Genomic DNA, 20,137 nt, shown 5'->3' with positions numbered 1-20,137 from the left:
GACAAGTCCTGAGAGCGCTGCTGGGGACAGCGACCTCACCTGCAAAGTGAATATTGATTTTCTTGAATGAATGGGAGCGTTGTAAAGCATTTAGTGCTGTACATAAACGCCTGTGTGAGGGGAGGTCTTAGATTGTGTGTTTTGCAGCCTGGAAAGGATAAGGTTCTGGTTTCATAGATTGTATTTTTAAAATAGGACTTGCAGTTACAACACGAACGAGACAAACGTCGTATCCAGGAACTTCAGCAGATGCTAGCGGACCTGGAAGAACAAGAACGTGCGCTGGCATCTCGAAAGAGCAGACTCTGGAATGACAGCAATACCTCTCCTAAAAATGTTGCTTACCTAACCACTAACTTGCAAAGAGTATGGCAGCAGTTGCTTCACACTGTGCTTCAACTGAAGAAATGGGTGCAGAACAAGAATGATGGGTAAGTTGCACGATGAAATGGCAGTTTTAAGATTTGGACAAGAATGATTGTCTTCTGCATTTCCTCATGGGTATACTGCTTGCATAGAAATCGTGAAAGCGCATGCCTTCATATTTACACACAAGGAAATGAATGTAAGCCCCCTTGGCCTACCAATAGTTGCCATTAATCTAGAACCACTTATTGCAAAGTTTAGAGGATATACATTAACAATTGTAAAAAGTGCATAATTGTGTACATTGAGTACTATACTTTCAGCTGTTTTGGCCCATTTTAATAAAAAAATTTTCTCTTTTCTCAGAAAACAAGAAGACTTCCCAGATGAGGCCGAGGTGACAATGTTGTTGCATTCTCTATCAGAACTAAAGTCGGAACTGCAGAAAGGATATGTGCAGGTCAGTGTTTCAATACAGAAAACTAGCATGTAAACATGGGGGAGCCATGGTTGGCATTGCGTACCTCCAGCACCAGTGGTTGCAGAGGGAACGTAGTATTACAAGCCGGCCATTCATAAATCCTTTCAAAATGATCCCTAAAGGGGGTCATCCTGGTAAAGCAACAATTCTTATTTATTTTTTTTTATTCAGTTTTTTTAGGCTAAAGGCACACAGCTGTATTTTTGGGTCATGTATTTTCCACAGACGGCACATGGCCCCATTAAATCTAAGGCTATATGCATGCACAATTTTTCACACAGACCAATAGTTTGTGTAAAAAAAAAAAAAAAAAAAAAAAAAAAATGTTCCAGGCAAGTCTTATTCCAATCCATTTTCATGGATGTGACTAGTATATGCAATGTCCTTGAATGTGCCATATCTGTGAAATATTGGACAGGACACAGACGGGTGTCCATATTCTGTTTAATGCGAGTTGTGCCTGACTTGTCTTGGCTGCAACACGCTACAGTCGTGCGTGTCTGGCCAAGGAATGTTTACTACTACCATTTCTCATCCATCTTATTGGGGAACATTGCTGAAAACCGTGGGGTACGGCTGCTGCTACTAGGAAACTGACACTAAACAAGAATGTTAGTTCCTTCTATGATTCTGCAGGAAGGATATAGCTGATAGAATTGTGGATTTGGAAGGGACCTCCAGGGTCATCCTATCCAACTCCCCTGCTCAATGCAGGATTCAGTAAATCATAACAGACAGATGTCTGTCCAGCCTCTGTTTTAAGACTTCTATTGAAGAACTCACCACCTCCCGTGGTAACCTGTTCCACTCATTCATCATCCTCACTGTCAGAAAGTCTTTTGTTTTTTTTTCTCTAATATCTAATTTGTGTCTCCTCCCTTTTCAGTTTCATCTGGCACTAAACTAATCCATTTTAGCTTGGTGTCTGTAGGGGCAGATCTCTTTCTTTCCCAGTCTTCAATTGGTGTTTACTTCCTGGACTAAGAATACAGGGCTGGCACTAGACTGTAACCCCACTGAGGAGGGTGAACAGTCAACAACCTTGTTGTATGCCCTACCCTCAGACAGGAAAGCAAGGTCCAAAGGCTAAGTCAACGGCCATTCCCCTCAGCCATAGTGTGTATCTGTTACTGGAGAACTCCCTAAGGTTGGCAAGCTTAGGGGCACACACTCCTGGAGTACAGACACCATCCTCAGTACATAGGTGAGTGTGGCAGGTGGTTAAGTATACAGACTCCTCCTTTTCCCCCCTACCTTGTGTGGCGGTGCTCCCATGCTGCCGCAATGGAACTGCAGCCTCCAACTCCCCTTCTTTCCACTCCCTGGTTGCAGGTTTGCTGCACCCTTCCTCCTGATGGGGGTTATGCTACTTGCCTGCTGGGAGTTCTCCATCTACTTGTCCGCACCAACCTAGCAGGCTGCTGATCTGCAATAGCACTCTGTCACGGGCTGTCCTGGACTTTACTGAAGCGTCCAAGATCATCATAGATATGTTAAACAAGTATTCTAGTCAGTCATCTTCACACGTCTGATGAAGATGACTCTTCCACCAGTGACCCCATCCGTGGAAGTCCTAGAAGCAGTCTAGGCGATCTCACTTGTGACAATCCTATGAGTTGCCAACTTCATTGTACTCTCCAGCCCCCCACCCCACGTGACGTGCTGAGTTTTTTTCAGGGACTAGTTCTGCTCTGAAGGCGAGGTGTCAATCTCCCTAAGATTCAGACCTGAAAAGTCATCTAAGCTATCCTTTCTAGTTGATTTAGCTTAATAGTCGCTGTGAAGGATGCTTTTTCGGGTTAAAAAATCCAGTCTCAAATGTCCAGGCTAAAATCCTGGTACATGGATGCAGCCTCTAAAGTCCTTAACTGGTCTTGCCTTTGTTGGTTCCTACCTCCTTGGTGCCCAGCTGGACGAGAGCATTTCGGAGGCCACGGGTGGTAAGAGCTTCCACCTACCACAGAACAAGTGTAGTCAAGCAAGATCTGCTCTGAAGAAACTACCTGCTTTTCATTCCTTTCGGCGTTCCAGGTTCCAGTCCACGTACCTTGGATCTCAAGAAAACCGCACAGGATCACAGGAAGAAGCCTTCCTTCAATCCCTAACCCTCCTGGTGTCCCCGTCCATAGACCTCCAAGTCCTCCTTTACAAAACCCTCTGCATGAAGCGCAGCCCCCACCGCAGTTAGCCAGGGTGGTTTGACAACTCTCCTGATTCCGAAACACTCGGTGAACCCATGTCTCAAACGCCTGGGTCCAGGAGGTCTTTTCCCCAGGCTATACCATAGTTTATCAACTGTCCTCGTGACTGTTTCTGCAGGTCCAGACTTCCGACATCTCCTTCACGGATCAACTCTTTGGATCAGGCGATATACCATCTCTTCCTCCAGGGTGTCATTGTTTCATTTTTTTCCCACAGAGCGTTTCATGGGGGTTTTATTGCAGTATTTCCATTGTATCCAAATACTGATCTATCCTTCCCATACTGGATTTGGGGAAAAAAATGAATTAATATGTAAAAGTCCGGCATTTCCGTATGGAGTTGCTGAAGTCTATCATTGCATCAATGGTACGGGGGAATTCGTCATCCATCAACCTGAAACACATATCTCAATGTGCCCATCTGCAAAACGCATCAGTGTCTTCTCTGCTTTTGCCATTTGATCGGAACACTACCGTTTGTGGCTCTTCTGTTCAGGTTGGGCATGGCTTCCTAGGTGTTTTGACATCTGTGATGGCTCATCTCCACTTCATGGTGATTGTGGCTATTCCCTTTTCTCAAACACCATCCTTGTGAAAGGGCTTTCCTACTCGGCTACTCTGGAGAGTCAACACCATCCTGGACACTGTCCTAGTTAGGGTGGATTAACAACCACCCCAAGTCCTCCCTCTTGTCTCGGCATCTGGAATTACTAGGCCTTGCCGTGCCAATGTTTTGCTTCCATCGCAGATACTTAATCTCCAGACGCAGGTGCACTCCTTGCAAACACAGAATCCTATCTCCATTTGACATTGCTTGAGAGTCCGGGGGTTTGATTGTCTCCTCACTCGAGGCAATTTCCTTCAGCCAATTTCACACCTGATCTCTCCAGTGGAAAATCCCCTCGATAGGACAAATACACATGCTCACTTAATCGAAAAATCTGTCTACCTCTGACACTTCAGTGACTGGTGCTCACTATGGACACCAGTTTCCTCTGCTGGGGAGATGCGCTACAAAACCTCACAGCGCAAAGAATGTGTACAGTACAGGAGTTGTCACTACAGATAAATGTGTTGGAGCTTCGGGCCGTCCTAGTGTCATTCCGTCATTTTGCACCTCAACGCATGGGTTTCCCAGTCTGTGTTCAGACAGACAACGTGGCGGTTATTACGTACATAAATAATCAGGGCGTAATCCTCAGTATAAACTGTCATAGAGGAATTTGAAAAATTTCTAGCATGGTCAGAAGCCCACCTCACAGGCATGGACAACTGGATAGCAGATTTCCTGGACAGAGTGAAAGTTGACCCGGGAGAATGGGGAACTCCATCCCAACATGTATAAAGACCTTTGACACAGACGGGGGTGACTTGATGGCATCCAGAATCAATCGTAAGCTTCCAACCTTTTTGTCCATTGGACACCCTTGTAATTACCTAGACAGGTTTTAGGCTTCTCTCCATATTTTCCCCCATTCCTGCTTGACCTTTGACCACTCAGAAAGATCAAACTGGAACGTCTCCTAGTGGTCCTGGTGGCTCCAGACTGCCCTTTATGTGCCTGGTATATGGATCTGGTTGACCTACTCGTCAACACTCTGTGGCGCCTCCCCGTTCTTGCCAATCTTCTCTTACAGGGACCCCTCTTTCACCTGAGTGGCGGTTGAAGCTATGATCCTAACGAACTGTCATCCAGATTATGCTAGAGACAAGAAAACCCTCATCCTTTCATCTTGACTACCTTGTGTGGAAAGCTTTCTTCCTCTGGTGCAAATGACAAAGTTTTCATCCAATGTGCTTTTTGTTATTCCGACTACAATCCTTTTTCTGAGAGGGTCCTGACCTGGGCTTCGGCTTCACTTCTTTGAAAATTCAGATATCGGCTCTGTCCATTCTTATCTAGTGCCCTTAGGTGTCAAAAGCGTCCGTCCGTACTCTTAATGCAGGGAACCTTACATGCCGCCCCTCCATTCAGTTTTCCAGTTCCGCCTTGGGACCTTAATGTAATCCCAGATGCCTTGCAGTCGCATCCCTTCGATACTCTGCGTGACATCCAGCTTACTCCTTGGCCTGCAAGTCATCGTTTTTGGTGGTTGTCGTCTCCATTCGCCATATCACTGAGCTTGCAGCCTTATTGGTCAAGCCTCCCTTCACCATACTACATAAGGACAATGTGTCTTCTGTCCTGTGCCCTTCTTCCTGCTGAAGATGGTATCGTCCTTCTACATCAATGAGGACGTTCTTCTACTCTCCTTCTGTCCTTCCATCTCTCACGCGGAGGCACACACTCTATATAAGTTGGTTGTAGTTTATGCTCTGCAAATTTACTAGTCTCAAATGTTCGCCTTCAGGTGCTCTACTTTCTTTTTGTGATCTGGATGGTCTGAGACTGGGCTTTGCGATTTTCCAAAGTTGTCATTTGGTCAGATTTGGTGGAGGCATGCCGTACAAAGTTTCGGCAACCTCTCTACTGCATTGCATTACGTTTGACTCTGGCTATGGGGAGGCGTGCACTTCTGCTTTTCAAGTCTACCTGTGGGACTCTCTACACACTTTTGCAAAGTTTTACAAAGTTCACACATTTGCATCCATTGACTCCTTTCGGTGGGTGCATTTTTCCAGATGGCTATATAAAATTAGCTAATTTTCCCACTCCCCAGGGACTGTTCTAGAATGTCCCACGGTCTTCAACTGTCCCTCAGTGATACAGACAAGAAAGTGTTTTGTTTTTCTTTTTTTGCACTTACTGTAAAACCTTTCTTGATACATTCATTGGAGGACAGTATCCGCCCACTCTGGTCCTTATGACTGTGTCAGATTGTTGTCCCTGTTGGAATATTTGTTCCAGGTGTCCCACTTGGTGTTCTACGGATTTATTTTTTACTGTTTTTTTTATCCTACTTGGCTATTCCTGCTGCTTGCATATAAGCTGATTTCGCTTGATGCCTGGAGGAGAGGTATAACTGGTAGGAGGAGCTAACACTTTTGCTTAGTGTCCACCTCATAGTAGCAGCAGCTATACCCCCATGGTCTTTAGCAGTGTCCCCCCATGTATGTGACGAGAGAGATTTTACAGCAAGTGCAAAGATCTTGTTTTTTAGCATTCCCGGATTGCTTAGTACTACAGTGTTTCCCCGATAATGAGCCCTACCCTGATTTTTTTTTTTTTTTTTTTTTTCTGTTCTGTTGAAATCGAAGCCCTCCCCCGAAAATAAGCCCCAGCTACACTACATGTAAAAAATACTCACCAGCTGGCATTCGAGTCCCCCGCGCTGGGCTGTGACGCTGCTGCAGGCTTCCATGTCCTCCTGCACGTTGACAGAGCTGTTCTTCCTGCTAGCAGGGCTTATATACCCCACTTCCAGCAAGCTAATGCTCTGATTGGTTAATCAAGCGCTGCGTTGGCCAGTAAGAGATGCTGCTCAATTAACCAATCGCAGCCATTCAAGGATGTCATTCAGTGAATGGCTGTGATTGGTTAATGGAGCGCTCGCTCTAATTGGCTGACGTGGCACTCAATTACCAATCAGAGCATTAGCTTGATGGAGGCGGGGTATTCAAGCCCTGCTACCAGGAAGAACTGCTCTGCCGGCGTGCATGAGGACACAGAAGCCTGCAGCAGCGACTGAGACCAGCGCGAGGGACCTGAACGCCAGCTGCTAGGCAAATAATATAACTGTCTTATTTTCGGGAAAACACAGTAACTTCCACCACAACCCTGTGTTGTACACTCGTTTGACCAACTGAATGTTAATACATTTTTTTTCTCTTTTTATCAGCCAGCACAGTCTCCATCCAGTGTGATTAATGTACTGAAACGTGAGAATGAGGAACTTGCAAGCTCTATATCACACCTAACGAAAGAGAAACTGGAGCTGAAAAGTCAACTATCCAAACTTGCAAGGACCTATCAAGAATCACTTCAGAAGACCAAAGATCAGGTACACATAATAAGAATATTTATTAAAAAAAATAAAAAAAAAATCAACCCACAATTCATCTTGGAGATGCTGATGGTTATTATAAAGATGCATTGGCAGCTCTCTGAGCAACAACTCTAGATCTTTGCAAGAGCTGCTCCCGGATTGTAAACTTTGGCCATGATTTCGTAAACAGATCTAAAATTATTCATTCTATGGGCTCAAAGATCTTGTACACATACAATATTCGCCTAGTCCTTTCAAAATTGGTGGGTTGGATAACTTTTTACCGAATGTCTATGGGGAGCCTTTAAGGCAACATCTACGTTGTATAGCCAGCTACAGTAATTAAATGAATAATCCTTTAAAGTAGGTTTACTTGATTGGAACTATTTTTATTGTAGCCGAACGGTGCTGATATAGACTCGGCCCTGGAAGCAGAACGTGCTGTGTGGCTCCGTGAAAAGCGCCTATTACAGATTGCATTGAAACATGCAGAATCGGAACTTGGCAAAGCAACTCTGGAGAACAGGCCACTGCAAGATGTTCCAAATTCAAAGGTGACTCTTCAGTCTTATGTACATCACCTAGTAGTAGAACTTTTGAAGTGACCTGTATGCTTAAAGGGCATCTGTCATCACCTTTGATTCCAATAAACCACATTTTGGGACTCAAAGGTGATGGGACAGGGGTTCTAGGGAGCTGCTTTTTATACTCACTGGGTTCTTTATCCCAGCACTATGTCCCAAAAAATCAGCATGCGCACACAGAGCTTGAATCTTTTCACAAGGCTATGTGCGCGTACTCCCATTAAAGGAGTTTTCCATTTAGAATACTTTTGATGACCTATCCTTGGAATAGGTTATCAATAGTTGATCGGCTGGGGTCCATCGCTCGGGATCCCGACCGATCAGCTGAGCCGGGTGCATGCTGTCAGCAGTGCAAATACAGAGGTCGGAGCGGAAGTCTCTGTGCCAACACCTGTGTAGTTGTGCTGCTTGTAACTGCAGCTTCCCCCTCCAACCTCTGTATATTTGTGAGGCTAATAGCATGCACCTGCTCAGCTGATCGTGGGGGTCCCAAGCGACTGACCACAGCCGATCAACTATTGGTGACCTATCCTGAGGATAGTTCATCAGTAGTAGTCTCCCTGGAAACCCCTTTTAATCTCTGAATCGGAGATGGGTGTATACATATATATGTATGTGTGTGTGCAGCAATAATATAGACACCAGTGAGTGTTAAAAAAAAAAAATCCCTGGATATAAGCCCCATAATGTAGTTTATGGGGCTGAAAGGTGGTGATGGGTTCCCTATTAATCACAGGACACACAAAGCCACTTTAAGAAAAAAAAAAGAATGTTGTTGTTTTTTTTCTTAGATGCAACGTCTCTACCGAAAATACCTCAAAGCTGAAAGCTTCCGTAAAGCCTTAGTCTACCAAAAGAAATATCTACTCCTCCTTCTTGGAGGCTTTCAAGCTTGTGAAAAGGCAACTCTTTCTTTGATTGCACGCATGGGTGCATATCCTTCTCCTGCAGATGTACAGAATCCCAGCAAGTGCCGCACTGGTCTCAGCAAATTTCGTTCAGCTGTGAGGGCTGTAATCGCCATTTCTAGGTACACATATTGACATGCCGCTTCTACAGTGTCTCTGTAAAAGGGGCAAGATAAAATTATAAGGTGCATTGCCTGACATCTGGATTTCTTTAGCATCCATTAGAGCAATTCCCAGTAGCCGGTTATAGATGAGGGGATTTATCTAGGGATTTGCACCAGTCTATTGCCATATTTGTGATATATATATATATATATATATATATATATATATATATCTATATCCCCTTAAGTGGCACGCCTGGAAATTTTCCGGGAAGAGCTCCACTGCCTATAGCGATACAGCCCGGAAGATTTCCGGGCTATGTTTCACTATGGGGGACCCCCCCCCCCCCCCCCCCCGACCCTTTTTCTTTTTTTCCTCCGCCTCTTAAAAAAATCACAACTCCTTTTATTTAGTCATCGACGTCGCTGTATGAGGGCTTGTTTTTTGCGGGACGAGTTGTATAATTCAATGGTGCCATTTAAAGTACCACATAATGTACTGAAAAACTTTTACAAAATTCTAAGTGAAGTAAAATGGAAAAAAAACAAACGATATTCCACCATCTTTCAGTGCGTTTTGATTATATGTTGCACAAACTGCAACAAACGACATGATAGCTTTATTTTATGGGTCAGTATGATCGCTACGATAACAAACGTGTATAGTTATTTTTTTGCAGTACTACTTCTATGTTTTTTCAAAGACATTTAATTTTTTAAAATTATTTTCTGCTGCATCTTCTGCGCGCAATTACTTTTTTTATTTTTCCGTCGACCTACTTGAGCAGGGGCTCATTTTTTGCGGGACATACTGTAGTTTAAGTTAGTACTAATTCGGACTACATACGACTTTTTGGTCGCTTTTTATTGCATTTTTTCTGGGAGACAGGGTGACTGAAAGTGCTTTCTGGCGTTCTTAATTTTTTTTCTGACAATGTTCATCATGCTGGGTAAATGTGCTACTTTGATAGATCGAACATTTACGGACGCGGCGATACCAGATATGTATTTTTTCTTATGATTTAGATTTTTTTATTATAGATATAGCAGAAGGAGGGTGATTTTTTTTTTTTCTTTTTTTTTTTCTCCCCCCCCCCCCCCCCCCTCTTCTTTAGACTGTGAAAGTCGCAAAAAACTATTACATTTTGGTATTGGCATAATCGTACTGGCCTGTAGAATTACTTTAATATATTATTTATACTGCTCAGAGAATGCAGTGAAAAAGAAAAAACATTGCAGAATTACAAATTTTATTAATCTTGCTCCTAGAAGAAAAAGAATAAAAAGTACCATGTTTTTTGCTTTATAAGACACATCGGATGATAAGACGCACCTGGGTTTTAGAGGAGGAAAATAGGAGAAAAATATTTTGAACTCCCCAGACCAGGCAGTGAGGGAGGTATTACAGGAGAAATAAACAGCAGTAGTACCGCCTCAGAATAACGTATATACCACTAGGTCAACCTGTCATTCAGGATCCAGGAAAGCGGAGTATAAATGTAATGGTGATCTCATTACTTGTCATCCAGCTTTCCAGGAGCCCTGAATCCCACGTTGAATAGTTATGGCAATGCATGTGGTATGCATGCTTGCATAACTCTGCAGTTGGCATTCAGGATCCTGGAAGAGCTGAGTGACAATGTAATGATTCCATTAGTTGTCACCCAACTTTCCAGGAACCCTGCATGGCATGTATCATTATGGTTATGCATAACTAGGCACAAATATATACACAATACAGGCAGCTTTCTCCCTCTGCCCCTCCCTCTCCCTGTCCCTCTCCTATGTAGCTGGCAGATGTAAGAGTGTCTGTACATACAGCTGACTGCTGAGGCAGGGGGGAGCAGCAGCTCCCTCTCACTAATCAGCTGTTGTATGGGTGCTGGTGTGGAGCGGACCTGCTATCTTTATCACACTGTCAGCAATATAGCAGGAGCTGCCTGTCTGTACAATAGCTCCCTGCTCCTCCCCCGCCCCCAGCAATCAGCTGTTGTACAGGCTGCTCTGCTCCCTGCTCCTCCCCCGCCCGCAGCAATCAGCTGTTGTAGGGGCTGCTCTGCTCCCTGCTCCTCCCCCGCCCCCAGCAATCAGCTGTTGTGCTGCCGCTCTGCTCTACTGCTGTGCCGGCTTTGTATGCAAACGGCTGGCAGCACAGTGAGAAGGATTCGCGATCCTTTTGAGTTCCGGCCCGGTCTGATTTCGGCACGTTCGCTCTATAAGACGCACTGACTTTTTCACCCAACTTTGGAGGGGAAAAAAGTGCGTCCTATAGAGCGAAAAATACGGTAATCAAAATCTTGCATGTTCCTAAAAATTAGATAAATGAAGACTGGAGTTCATCCCGCAAAAAACGCTGCCTTCTGGGGCTCTGGCAATGGGAAAATAAAATTAATACGGCCCTTGGGATGTGGCGACACAAAAGCAAACCTTTAAGAAAAAAAAAATGTTTTAAATGTACAAAAATAGCAAAACATAAAAACTGTATAAACCGGGTATCGCTGGAATCGTGCGACTCAGAATATCACATTATTTATTCTGCACGTCGAACGCCGTAAAAAATGGCAGAATTTCTTCTCCCCCCCCCCCCCCCAATCTCCCTACAAATGTTTTTACAAAAGTTATGTAATGCATTATATATACCCAAACAAGCCCTCATATGGCCTGGTCAATGGGAAAAATAAAGTTATCGCTCTTGGAACGCGACTGAAAATTAAATGACTGGCCCATTTTATAAAAACCTGCCCTGGTGGGTCTGACAGAGTGGTTGGTAAGAAACCTGCCACTGAAGGGGTTAAGGGTCTGTGCCATCAGTGGATTTATAAGATTCTTCACCAGAAAATTCTGTTCCAGAGCAGAGTATGAACCGGAGTAGAGTTTGCCACATTTTGCACCAACAGCCCTAGACATGCCAAATTTAGCACCTCACTTAATAAATTTTAGCACATCTCGTGCCAGTGTATTTTGGAGAAACAGACAGAATTAAAGGGAACTTTTTGCATTTAATTCAGTTTTTCAAAGTGACTAAATAGCGCAGCTGACACTGCTGTTCTGTTTTGAAAAATGGAATGGAGGTAAATGGAAATATTACACTTTTACTATCAACCCACTTGTAGCATCAGGGAACATAAGGCAAATGTTTGTTTCTCTGCTTCTCAAACGGATCAGGGAAACGGAAATGCTTTAACGGAGCTCAACGCCTGTGGAGACGAGCCCTAGTGAATGCTTGTAGCCTATAACTCTTTATACCAGTGTGTGTCGGACTGCTCAGTACATTTATGGCTATTTTGTGTTTTACTATAAAGTCTTTCTCTTCCAGGTTAAAGTTTTTGGTTCGGAAATGGCATAAAATAAACCGGAAAAATAGCGATGAATATGCGGGGACACGGCAAGGTAAAAATCTTAAAGCGCACCTGTCATTAGAGCTGGTCTTCAGTTACACGGGGACTTTGCAGAGGAGTCGCTGCAGCCAAATCCATGGCAGAAAGTATATTCTAAAAATACATGCTGTCATCCCTTTGTATAACCTCCACTGACCCCGGGGCTGCTTTTACTGCTCTTCATGCCGTCTCTCCTCTTACTACATTTAGAGGGGGTTCTATAAAAAACAAACAGATTTCCCTCTAAGATATTGCAATCCAACATAAACTGTAAGATGTGTACAGAGCACACCGCAAATAGTGTTGGTTGGTCTGCAGCGTTCTCACTTTTGATCCGTGTTTTTGTCCATGATTTTTAAAGTCTCTAACATGCATAACAAAATGTCTTTACACGCACGCCAGAACGTGCTTTGGGTTATGAAGTGTGTTTTAGGGGGGAAAATGTTCATGGACCCCCATGTTACTAAAGAGCAAAAAAAAACTAGCACTAAAAGTTATTGGAAGCTATTAAAATATTTCATGGCTGTGCCAATAAAGAAAGCACAGGGTGGCGTCTAATATAGGATAGTTCATCCCCATACTGAGGTAAAGTGTGTAATAAATGTAAATATAATGTGTGTGTTGGCTATATTATAAATCTCTATAGAGTACTATTAGTAGCAAGGCTTTAAAAGTCCGGTTTGCTCGCACTTTAGCCCTCACCCCTGAAGATGCCAGTGAAGCTGTGAAGCATTGATTGGGGTAGGGGAGGGGACAATCCTCTTTATTATGGTAAAGTAAAGCCGTCTATTTCAACCTGTACTACAGGACTTTAGTGAACAGCAGTTACAAACCGAAAGCTTTATATGAATAGAATTCTAATATATGTGGGGTGGAGGTAGATATTTTGCTACAAATAGGACCTACACAAATCTCATACTGACTGTGATAAGAATAAGAGCACTTGAACAGTTTCTCTCCCCCTCCCCCAATATCGTCGCCTCCTAGTGGCAGAAGCTATACCCAAGTGTTAGAATTGCAGTTACCATCAGGGGTGTGGTGGCCAGTCACACATTGCAAGTGTTTGGCTTTGCTCTGTTCAGCCGACACCCGCTATCTTTGACGGGACTTCCAGTGTTTTGACTACTGCTTGCCTCTGACTTCGACTCTGGTTATCCCTCGGTACTGCGCACGTGATTTCTGGTCCTAACCCTGCCTGGTTTTGACTAGTCTCTGGTTGCTGATTAGGTCCTGTTAGCTATTCAGGTTCCCACCTGTCTGTTTCCCAGTCCCCCCTTCCCGGGTTCCCTGACACTAGTGCACCGCAGGGACCACCGCCCAGTTGTCCCCCTAGGGCTTAGCCAAGTGGGGCAAGTAGGTAGGGACACGGGAGAGGGTTGGCATAGGGATTCCCTGTTCATCTGCCCTGGCCAGCCCTAACGCCAAGGTCTTTGCTGTGTCCCCAATGATACAGATGAGATAAGACCAGTTGCACACCTACTCTTCTCCCATAGCCAGACTCAAATGTTTGTTAGCATCTGGATCAAAAAGATTTTTATTATAACTTTTTTCACGAATTTGTGACGATTTGTGCATGTGGACATAACGGACGCGTTCCGGTGCGTCTCCTGCTCTGCTTCAGTCAGACTTTTAGCAACAAGCATGCAATTTTGCATCAAACCATACCATTTTGTAACCTTCAGAACGTCATTGATGATTGTAAAGTGCTGGGTGGCATTTTCACAATCTATTTTTTTTTCTTTCAGTAAACTCTAAGTATTTGGTATAATGTAACGTTTATTTAGTAATTCAGGTGTAATTTGTGTTTATCAAAACCTATTGTCAGTGTTTTATGTCTTCTTTTTTTAGTGCCCATGAACAGAATGGATGTTTTACAACCACTTGATAGGACAACACTGAACTCTCCACCAAACCGAGACCTGTCATTTAACCTCTATCGCAGTCCTAATACTAGTGCTGGTACAATATCTCTGAAGCCGTCCCAGTGGACACCAAAAGGGTTAGTGGAAAAGTTAATTATTTGCACTGAATAGGTGTCTAAGAAGCAGAATTATATTTATATTATATTATAATATATTATATTTTTTTTCTTGCACATAGTGCGGAACACTCCTCGGCCCACACCCCTGAAAGATCTCGCCATTCCTCTCAGAATCCAGAGCATTCCATTACAGATTATATCCAGCATCTGGAGATGGTTCAGCGAAGACTGGGCGGACTCCAGAACAGTAAGTCTATTATAAACTAAAGCCTCAGCAACAGGAGAAGTTAGTGTTACGAAGTTCTTTTCAACGCCTATGACCTTGTCTAGCCATTGCTGAAAAAACTTCCACCTCCATTCTGTCCCATTACTAAATTGTTTCGGCCATCTATGTCCAACGTAAGTGAAAGCCTTTAATAGTTCTGGTTGTAGAATGATAAATGGCTATTGATAAAGTAGACCTACAAGAGCTGGGAGGTTGTGATTAGTCAAATATCTTTGCATACTTAAAGGGGTTCTGACATCAAAAAAAAAAAATTGTACTCACCTTGCCTGGCCTGGCCCGATCGCCAGGCATGTCCCCTCCAGCCGGCATCATCTTCTGTGCCTTTAAAGCAGAGCAGGAGCGGTCAAAAAGACCGCTTCCTGCTCTGGTCCGTCCGTCAGGCACTTCCGAGGTGAACGGACGGACCGCCCACAGCAAGCACGTCACAAGCAGTGCTTGCTGTGGGCGGCCCGTCCATCTTGCTGAACTCCGGAGTGCTGCGCATTGCGCAGTGGAGACGCAGCCCGTCCTGACTCCTGTCAGAGGGCACCTCTCCACTGCGCATGCGCGCCATCCCGGAGCGGCGCGGCTCGTGCAGACAGAAGAGGAGGAACAGCGCCTGCTGGGAGATGAGCCCCCCCGATGTCGACAACAACAGAAGAACAGGTAAGTGTTATCTTTTTATGCTTTAGCAGCCATTAAACCATGGGTTCCCTGGGTCCATTAGGCACACCAGGGAACAATGGCTGCTAAAGCATAAAAACATTATTTGTGTCAGAACCCCTTTAAGAGGTTGTACTACTTCTACCTATTCATGTCCTATCCTTAGGATAGGTTATCAATGTCTGATTGCCAAATATGATGCCCAGAACCCCCCACCGATCAGCTGTTCCCTTGGGTTGCTGTACTAAGCCCTCTCCCAAAAATAAGCCCTAGCTACACACATGAAAAAAAATAAAATAAACTCCTCGCAGACACCATCCTGGTCCCTCTTGCTGCTCTCTCTGATTTATAAAAATGTAATTTTAGACCAATAATCTTTTGCATCAAACATTTGTCACCCAAGTATAGTGTTTCCCAAAAATAAGACACTGTCGTATATAAATTTTGGGCCACAAAAGAGGCAGTGCGTCTTATTTTCGGGGGGTTTCTTAATAATTAAGAAGCCATCCCGGTTCCTCTCGCTACTCTCCAGGCACTCCGACAGTCTTCTGTGTCATCCTCAGCAGTAACAGAACATTCTCTTCCTGGTAACGTGGGTTGAATACCCTGCCTCCAGCAAGAGATTGCTGTGATTGGCTCAGGACTGCAGCCTCAGCCTATCACAGCGATCTCTTTGCAGAGACTGGGTATTTAACTCACGTTACCAGGAAGAGAAAGCTCTGTCACTGCTGAGGACGACACAGAAGACACACTACCTCTTTTGGGGCCAAAATTTATATAAGACAGTGTCTTATTTTCGGGGAAATGCTATACTTGGGTGACAAATGTTTGATACAAAAGATTATTAGTATAAAATGACCTTTTTATAATCATGCAATATATTACAGTAACAGATCTGCATTTAATTAAGGAACACCTAGAAGGAGCTCATGTACTAAAAGTAGAATCGAGATATAAAAATATACACATAATTATGCATAGGATATTAAAGTGTATATGATAAAGGTAACAGAAATGCTTGTAAATTAACCCCAAGAATGTGTTCAGTCTGTTCTCTGGCTGCACTGGAGCAGTTTGTATTCGTGCATCTAGAAAATGTTAATCTAATTTGTATATGTTCATATTGGGGGAAATAGCCTGAGACTTAAAATCGCTTTTCTTCTTCTACCTCTCTGCAGATCCCTCAGCAGAACAACCGCCTAGTGCTAAATATGGCTGGAAGTGAGCACATTGGTACTTCTCCTGCGTTTATTTTTTAATGTGCAAAAACTGACTTTGTATTTTTCTATTATGCAATAAATATATTTAAAAACTGAAGATTTTAGCACTTGTAATAAAATGTGTTTTCTTGTAAGAAGTTTGTATGTGGGAGGAAGCACAATCTCTTAAGTCTTGGTTCTGAGACTCTCTAATTTGGGTGATCACTGAGTGGTCAATGCTTTTTTTATGTATTTTTGTCATTTTTGTAAAAAAAAAAAAATTTCATAATTTAAATCCACATTTAAATGTGCAGTCTGTTTGTTAAGGCAGAAAAGGGTTTTGGAGATTCCGGTTACCATTTAGTGGTTGAAAACTATCTTTTTGTTACCACACTGATGTGATGGGTAAATGCATGCTGTGTATTTAGTCCATACAGACCAGAATATACACCCTGGTTGTTGTTTTCCTCTAGATGTTCTCCGGTATGACATGAAGATTTCTGGTTTGTATTCTTTTGGTAGACCAAGGAAAAGTACTTCAACACAAGAGGTCTTTGCAATAAAAGCTTCATATTTATTTGGAAAGGTCAGTGTGTATGAGGGCCATGATGGAAGAGGCTATGCATTTGGAAATTACTACTTCAAAGCCTGAAGGAGTACTTCCAAAATGCATAGCAGTTTGCATCATGGCACTCATTTCTGGTTTTTCAAAGGAACATTTCTTAGGTAAATTGTACAATAAAAGAACAAAGCTAAACCAACAATATCAAGGAGTGGCAAACACATACAGACACATTAAAAGGGATGCGGGAAAGAGGAATATCACCTCACACATATAGTATAAACTAGCTGATATACTGGGCTTCGCCCCAGTTAATTTGGTACAGGTGTTTTTCAGTGCAAACACGTAAACTTGATGAAGTCGTGGTTACTTCAGAGGAATAAAATATGTATACACGTAGAGGAGTGTTAGATTCTCCTCAGACTGCATGTACAGATGTCTGGGTACGGAGGCACATTTTGCAAACTTTCTCCTCACTTTTTACCCTTAAAGGTAACGCCACTTTTTATTCAAATTTACCTCCAGACTAAAGGTTACAGCCCCTTCTTGGCTTTAAAGGCATGCTCCATCCCTGCAGTCCATGGCCACTTCCTGATGTTCTTTACAACCTTTCAGTATATACACAGAGGTTCGGTAGATTGCCCTCAGTATACAAATCATTCCCATAGGCTTTATAGTTTCTGAGAAAAGAGCTATGTCATGTATCGCGGATTTTCAGTTTTTCACGCTATTAGTAAAGAGTGATCGTGGCAAATTTTATGTTAATGTGGTTTAAATGTGTGGTGTTAGTTACATTAGATAAGGGGTCACTTACTTTCGCACCTAGAATTGAATAATAAAGTTGTGGACCCCCCCCCCCCCCTTACTTTTCCTATTTGTCAGTCATTCTTTAGATTGCAAATTTCACGTTTGTAGGACATCAGGAAGTTGCATCACTTAGGGGGTCACTTACGTTCGCACTTCGAATTGAGTAATCTAGTTGTGAGTCCTTTTACTTTTCCTATTTACGACCTAAAGAATGCTCGTGCCAAATTTCATGTTGTACAACACCCGGAAATTACATAACACAGGGAGTCACTTACTTTTGCACTTAGCATTGAATAATCATTGAATAGTTGTGACCCCTTTACTTTTCCCATTCAGGACCTAAAGAATGGTCGTGCTAAATTTCTAGTTTGTATGACACCAGGAAGTTGGAGAATTAGATTAGGTACATTATATAGGAGTGCCATTGCTTTTGCACTTAGCATTGAATAATCAAGTTGTGACCCCTTTACTTTTTCTATTTTAAGACCTATAGAATTTATTAACAGGGTCAAAAAATTGTGTTGCCTATGCACTCCAGGAGATACAAATTTCAGATAAGTAAATTTTACACACTCTCCTGATCGACCTACGGCACCACAAGCACCATTGGGACTTGTAAAGCATTATTGGAGAATTATATGTGTGGGATACACCATCTTGAGCACTTTTAGCCAAATTCAGAGCCCTTTGCTGCGAGCTTACTGTACGTAATGCTTGATAAATATAGATGAGGATGCCCAGCAAGCAGCTCTGCTCTAGTGGTAAGAGCCAAGCTCTGCCCAGGAAGCTACTGTATATCGAGTGGAATGAGCTCTGACGGCTACTTCACACGGGCTTATGCACAATTGCACATGACTCGGCACAACGTATTTGCGCTATAGAATAAACGATCAGTGGTTTTTTGGGGTGGGGTTTGCACGTGTATCGGTGTATTTTAGTGAACATTTTGCGCCCGCGGGGCTTGGTGAAATCAATGGGTTCTATTCTATGTACTGCGTGCACAAGTACGCCGATGTGAGGACTCCCTGACTTGCATAGATGGAGGTAAACTTTTCAACTGTTCCCCTGATCAATCCTGCCACAGTGGTTTTGCTTACCTTTTTGGCGTTTTTTGGGACCTAAATACTGCAGAAAGAATGCCTCCAAGACTCTAAAGAATTTTGATCTTTCAATACCCACCAAGACAACATGCCTGACATCCAGGATGAGCAGAGTCTCTTGATATTTGTCGTTTTGGATCTGGAAACAGGACAGCTAGCCAAAAGTTCCTGGTTACTGTTCTTTTGAGAAGCGATTCATAGGAAGGACATCTAGCATGGTCCGTAACCTGGTCCCCCAAGACTGTAAGATGAGGCTCTTTGTATCATAAGGCTTACAGTTCATAAACTTTTGTCGCAATTACGTTCATCAGACTTATTAGTAAAGGGCAATGAAAAGCCTCAATGAAGAATTTTCTATTGGTTCAAATCTGTGTTTGGAAACCTACTAGAGAGCCTAGATTGGCGTGGCTAAAGGGAAGGATGGCTCTCACTTCTGCCTTCATTATTTTCTTCAGAATGGACTAGGAATTGAAGCCGTGGGAAAACCTAAACCAATTTGTCCCTCCAGCTGACTGAAGGCCTGTCTGTTGCTTGGGCCTTTTGAGATTGGTAAAGGGAAGAAAAATTGTTGTTGGCACTCTATTCTGTTGCTATTGCATCCAGGGCTGGACTCCCATCTTCACTAGCTGAGTGAATATCTCTACATTCAAACCCCATTCTGCAGGTATAATCTCTTGATGGCTGAGTTGATCTACTTTGACATTCAGGATCTCTCTGATGTGAAAAGCTGAAATCCCAAGTAGATTCATTTCTGCCAAGTGCATCAACAATTTTGCATTTGTTCATTTGTCTGCATCTGGTGCCTCCTCGTTTATGTAAGAGGCTGCTAGCATGTAACCCGATTCCATCAGGACTTGATGCTTGCAAAGATATGTCTGAAAAGGAGTTCTCGTAGCTTTCAGTTCCTTCAAATTGGATAGTAGGGTTTTCTTCTCACATTTCCTCTGGACCCACAGGCTATCCAAGTGGGCACCCCCACCCCAGGAGGAAGCATCTGTGGTGAGGACTCTCGAATGTTGTGGGCCCAAGAATTTCTCACCCGAGATGCGTCGGCTATAGCCACCACTTCACATCTTGGCGAGTGGCTGGCTAAATTGTCAAACTTGTCCAGGCTTTTGTGATGTCTGTTCCAGGAAGAAAGAATGTTGTACTACGAGGTTCTTGTGCGCTTTTGCCTACGGAACCACATCTATTGCAGAAGTAAAGAGATGTAAAACTTTCATGGCCTAACGAACTGTGACCTAGTGATGGGAAATGAGACTTGCTCATGGAACGTAATATTGTGTCTGCTCTGTGGAGATAATTATATTCGGAGCTAGAGCGAATCTAATGTGAATCCTACATGCTGTAATTTTTTTGAAAAACAGTGTAATTTATTGTAATTGATTAAAAAGCTGTCTTATAGCAGTTGTCAACTGCAGGTGTACCTGAGGTCGCAGGCTTGAGGTTGTGTTCACCAGCCAATCATCTAATACGGGATAACATGTATGCCTTTCATTCTGAGTACGGATGTTAGAACTGCAGCTCCTTTTGTGAAGACTCTTGAAGCTGAGAATGTTCCAAATGGCAGATAATATAAGTGAAGTGTAGGTGACGGACTCCCACATCTGTTA

At 43.2% G+C, this 20,137-nt stretch overlaps 1 protein-coding gene across 3 annotated transcripts in view; it reads left to right on the top strand.

Annotated features, from left to right (window-relative positions):
- The window catches only part of PCNT (pericentrin), an 86,034-nt gene extending 69,680 nt beyond the window's left edge, over window positions 1–16,354 (top strand). For all 3 annotated transcript variants that reach the window (XM_066575722.1, XM_066575723.1, XM_066575721.1), the window contains 9 exons: window positions 196–431; window positions 733–826; window positions 6,828–6,989; window positions 7,373–7,528; window positions 8,350–8,588; window positions 11,887–11,960; window positions 13,796–13,946; window positions 14,048–14,175; window positions 16,035–16,354. In XM_066575722.1, the coding sequence (XP_066431819.1) occupies window positions 196–431; window positions 733–826; window positions 6,828–6,989; window positions 7,373–7,528; window positions 8,350–8,588; window positions 11,887–11,960; window positions 13,796–13,946; window positions 14,048–14,175; window positions 16,035–16,081 (1,287 nt within the window). In that variant the 3' untranslated portion in view covers window positions 16,082–16,354. The remainder of the gene's footprint in view (window positions 1–195; window positions 432–732; window positions 827–6,827; window positions 6,990–7,372; window positions 7,529–8,349; window positions 8,589–11,886; window positions 11,961–13,795; window positions 13,947–14,047; window positions 14,176–16,034) is intronic.
- Window positions 16,355–20,137: the final 3,783 nt, after the last annotated feature.

Source organism: Eleutherodactylus coqui, chromosome 8, assembly GCF_035609145.1.
Source record: "Eleutherodactylus coqui strain aEleCoq1 chromosome 8, aEleCoq1.hap1, whole genome shotgun sequence".
Lineage (NCBI taxonomy): Eukaryota > Metazoa > Chordata > Amphibia > Anura > Eleutherodactylidae > Eleutherodactylus > Eleutherodactylus coqui.
Note: the sequence above shows the minus strand (reverse complement) of the source record. Positions and strands in the feature narration are given on the sequence as shown.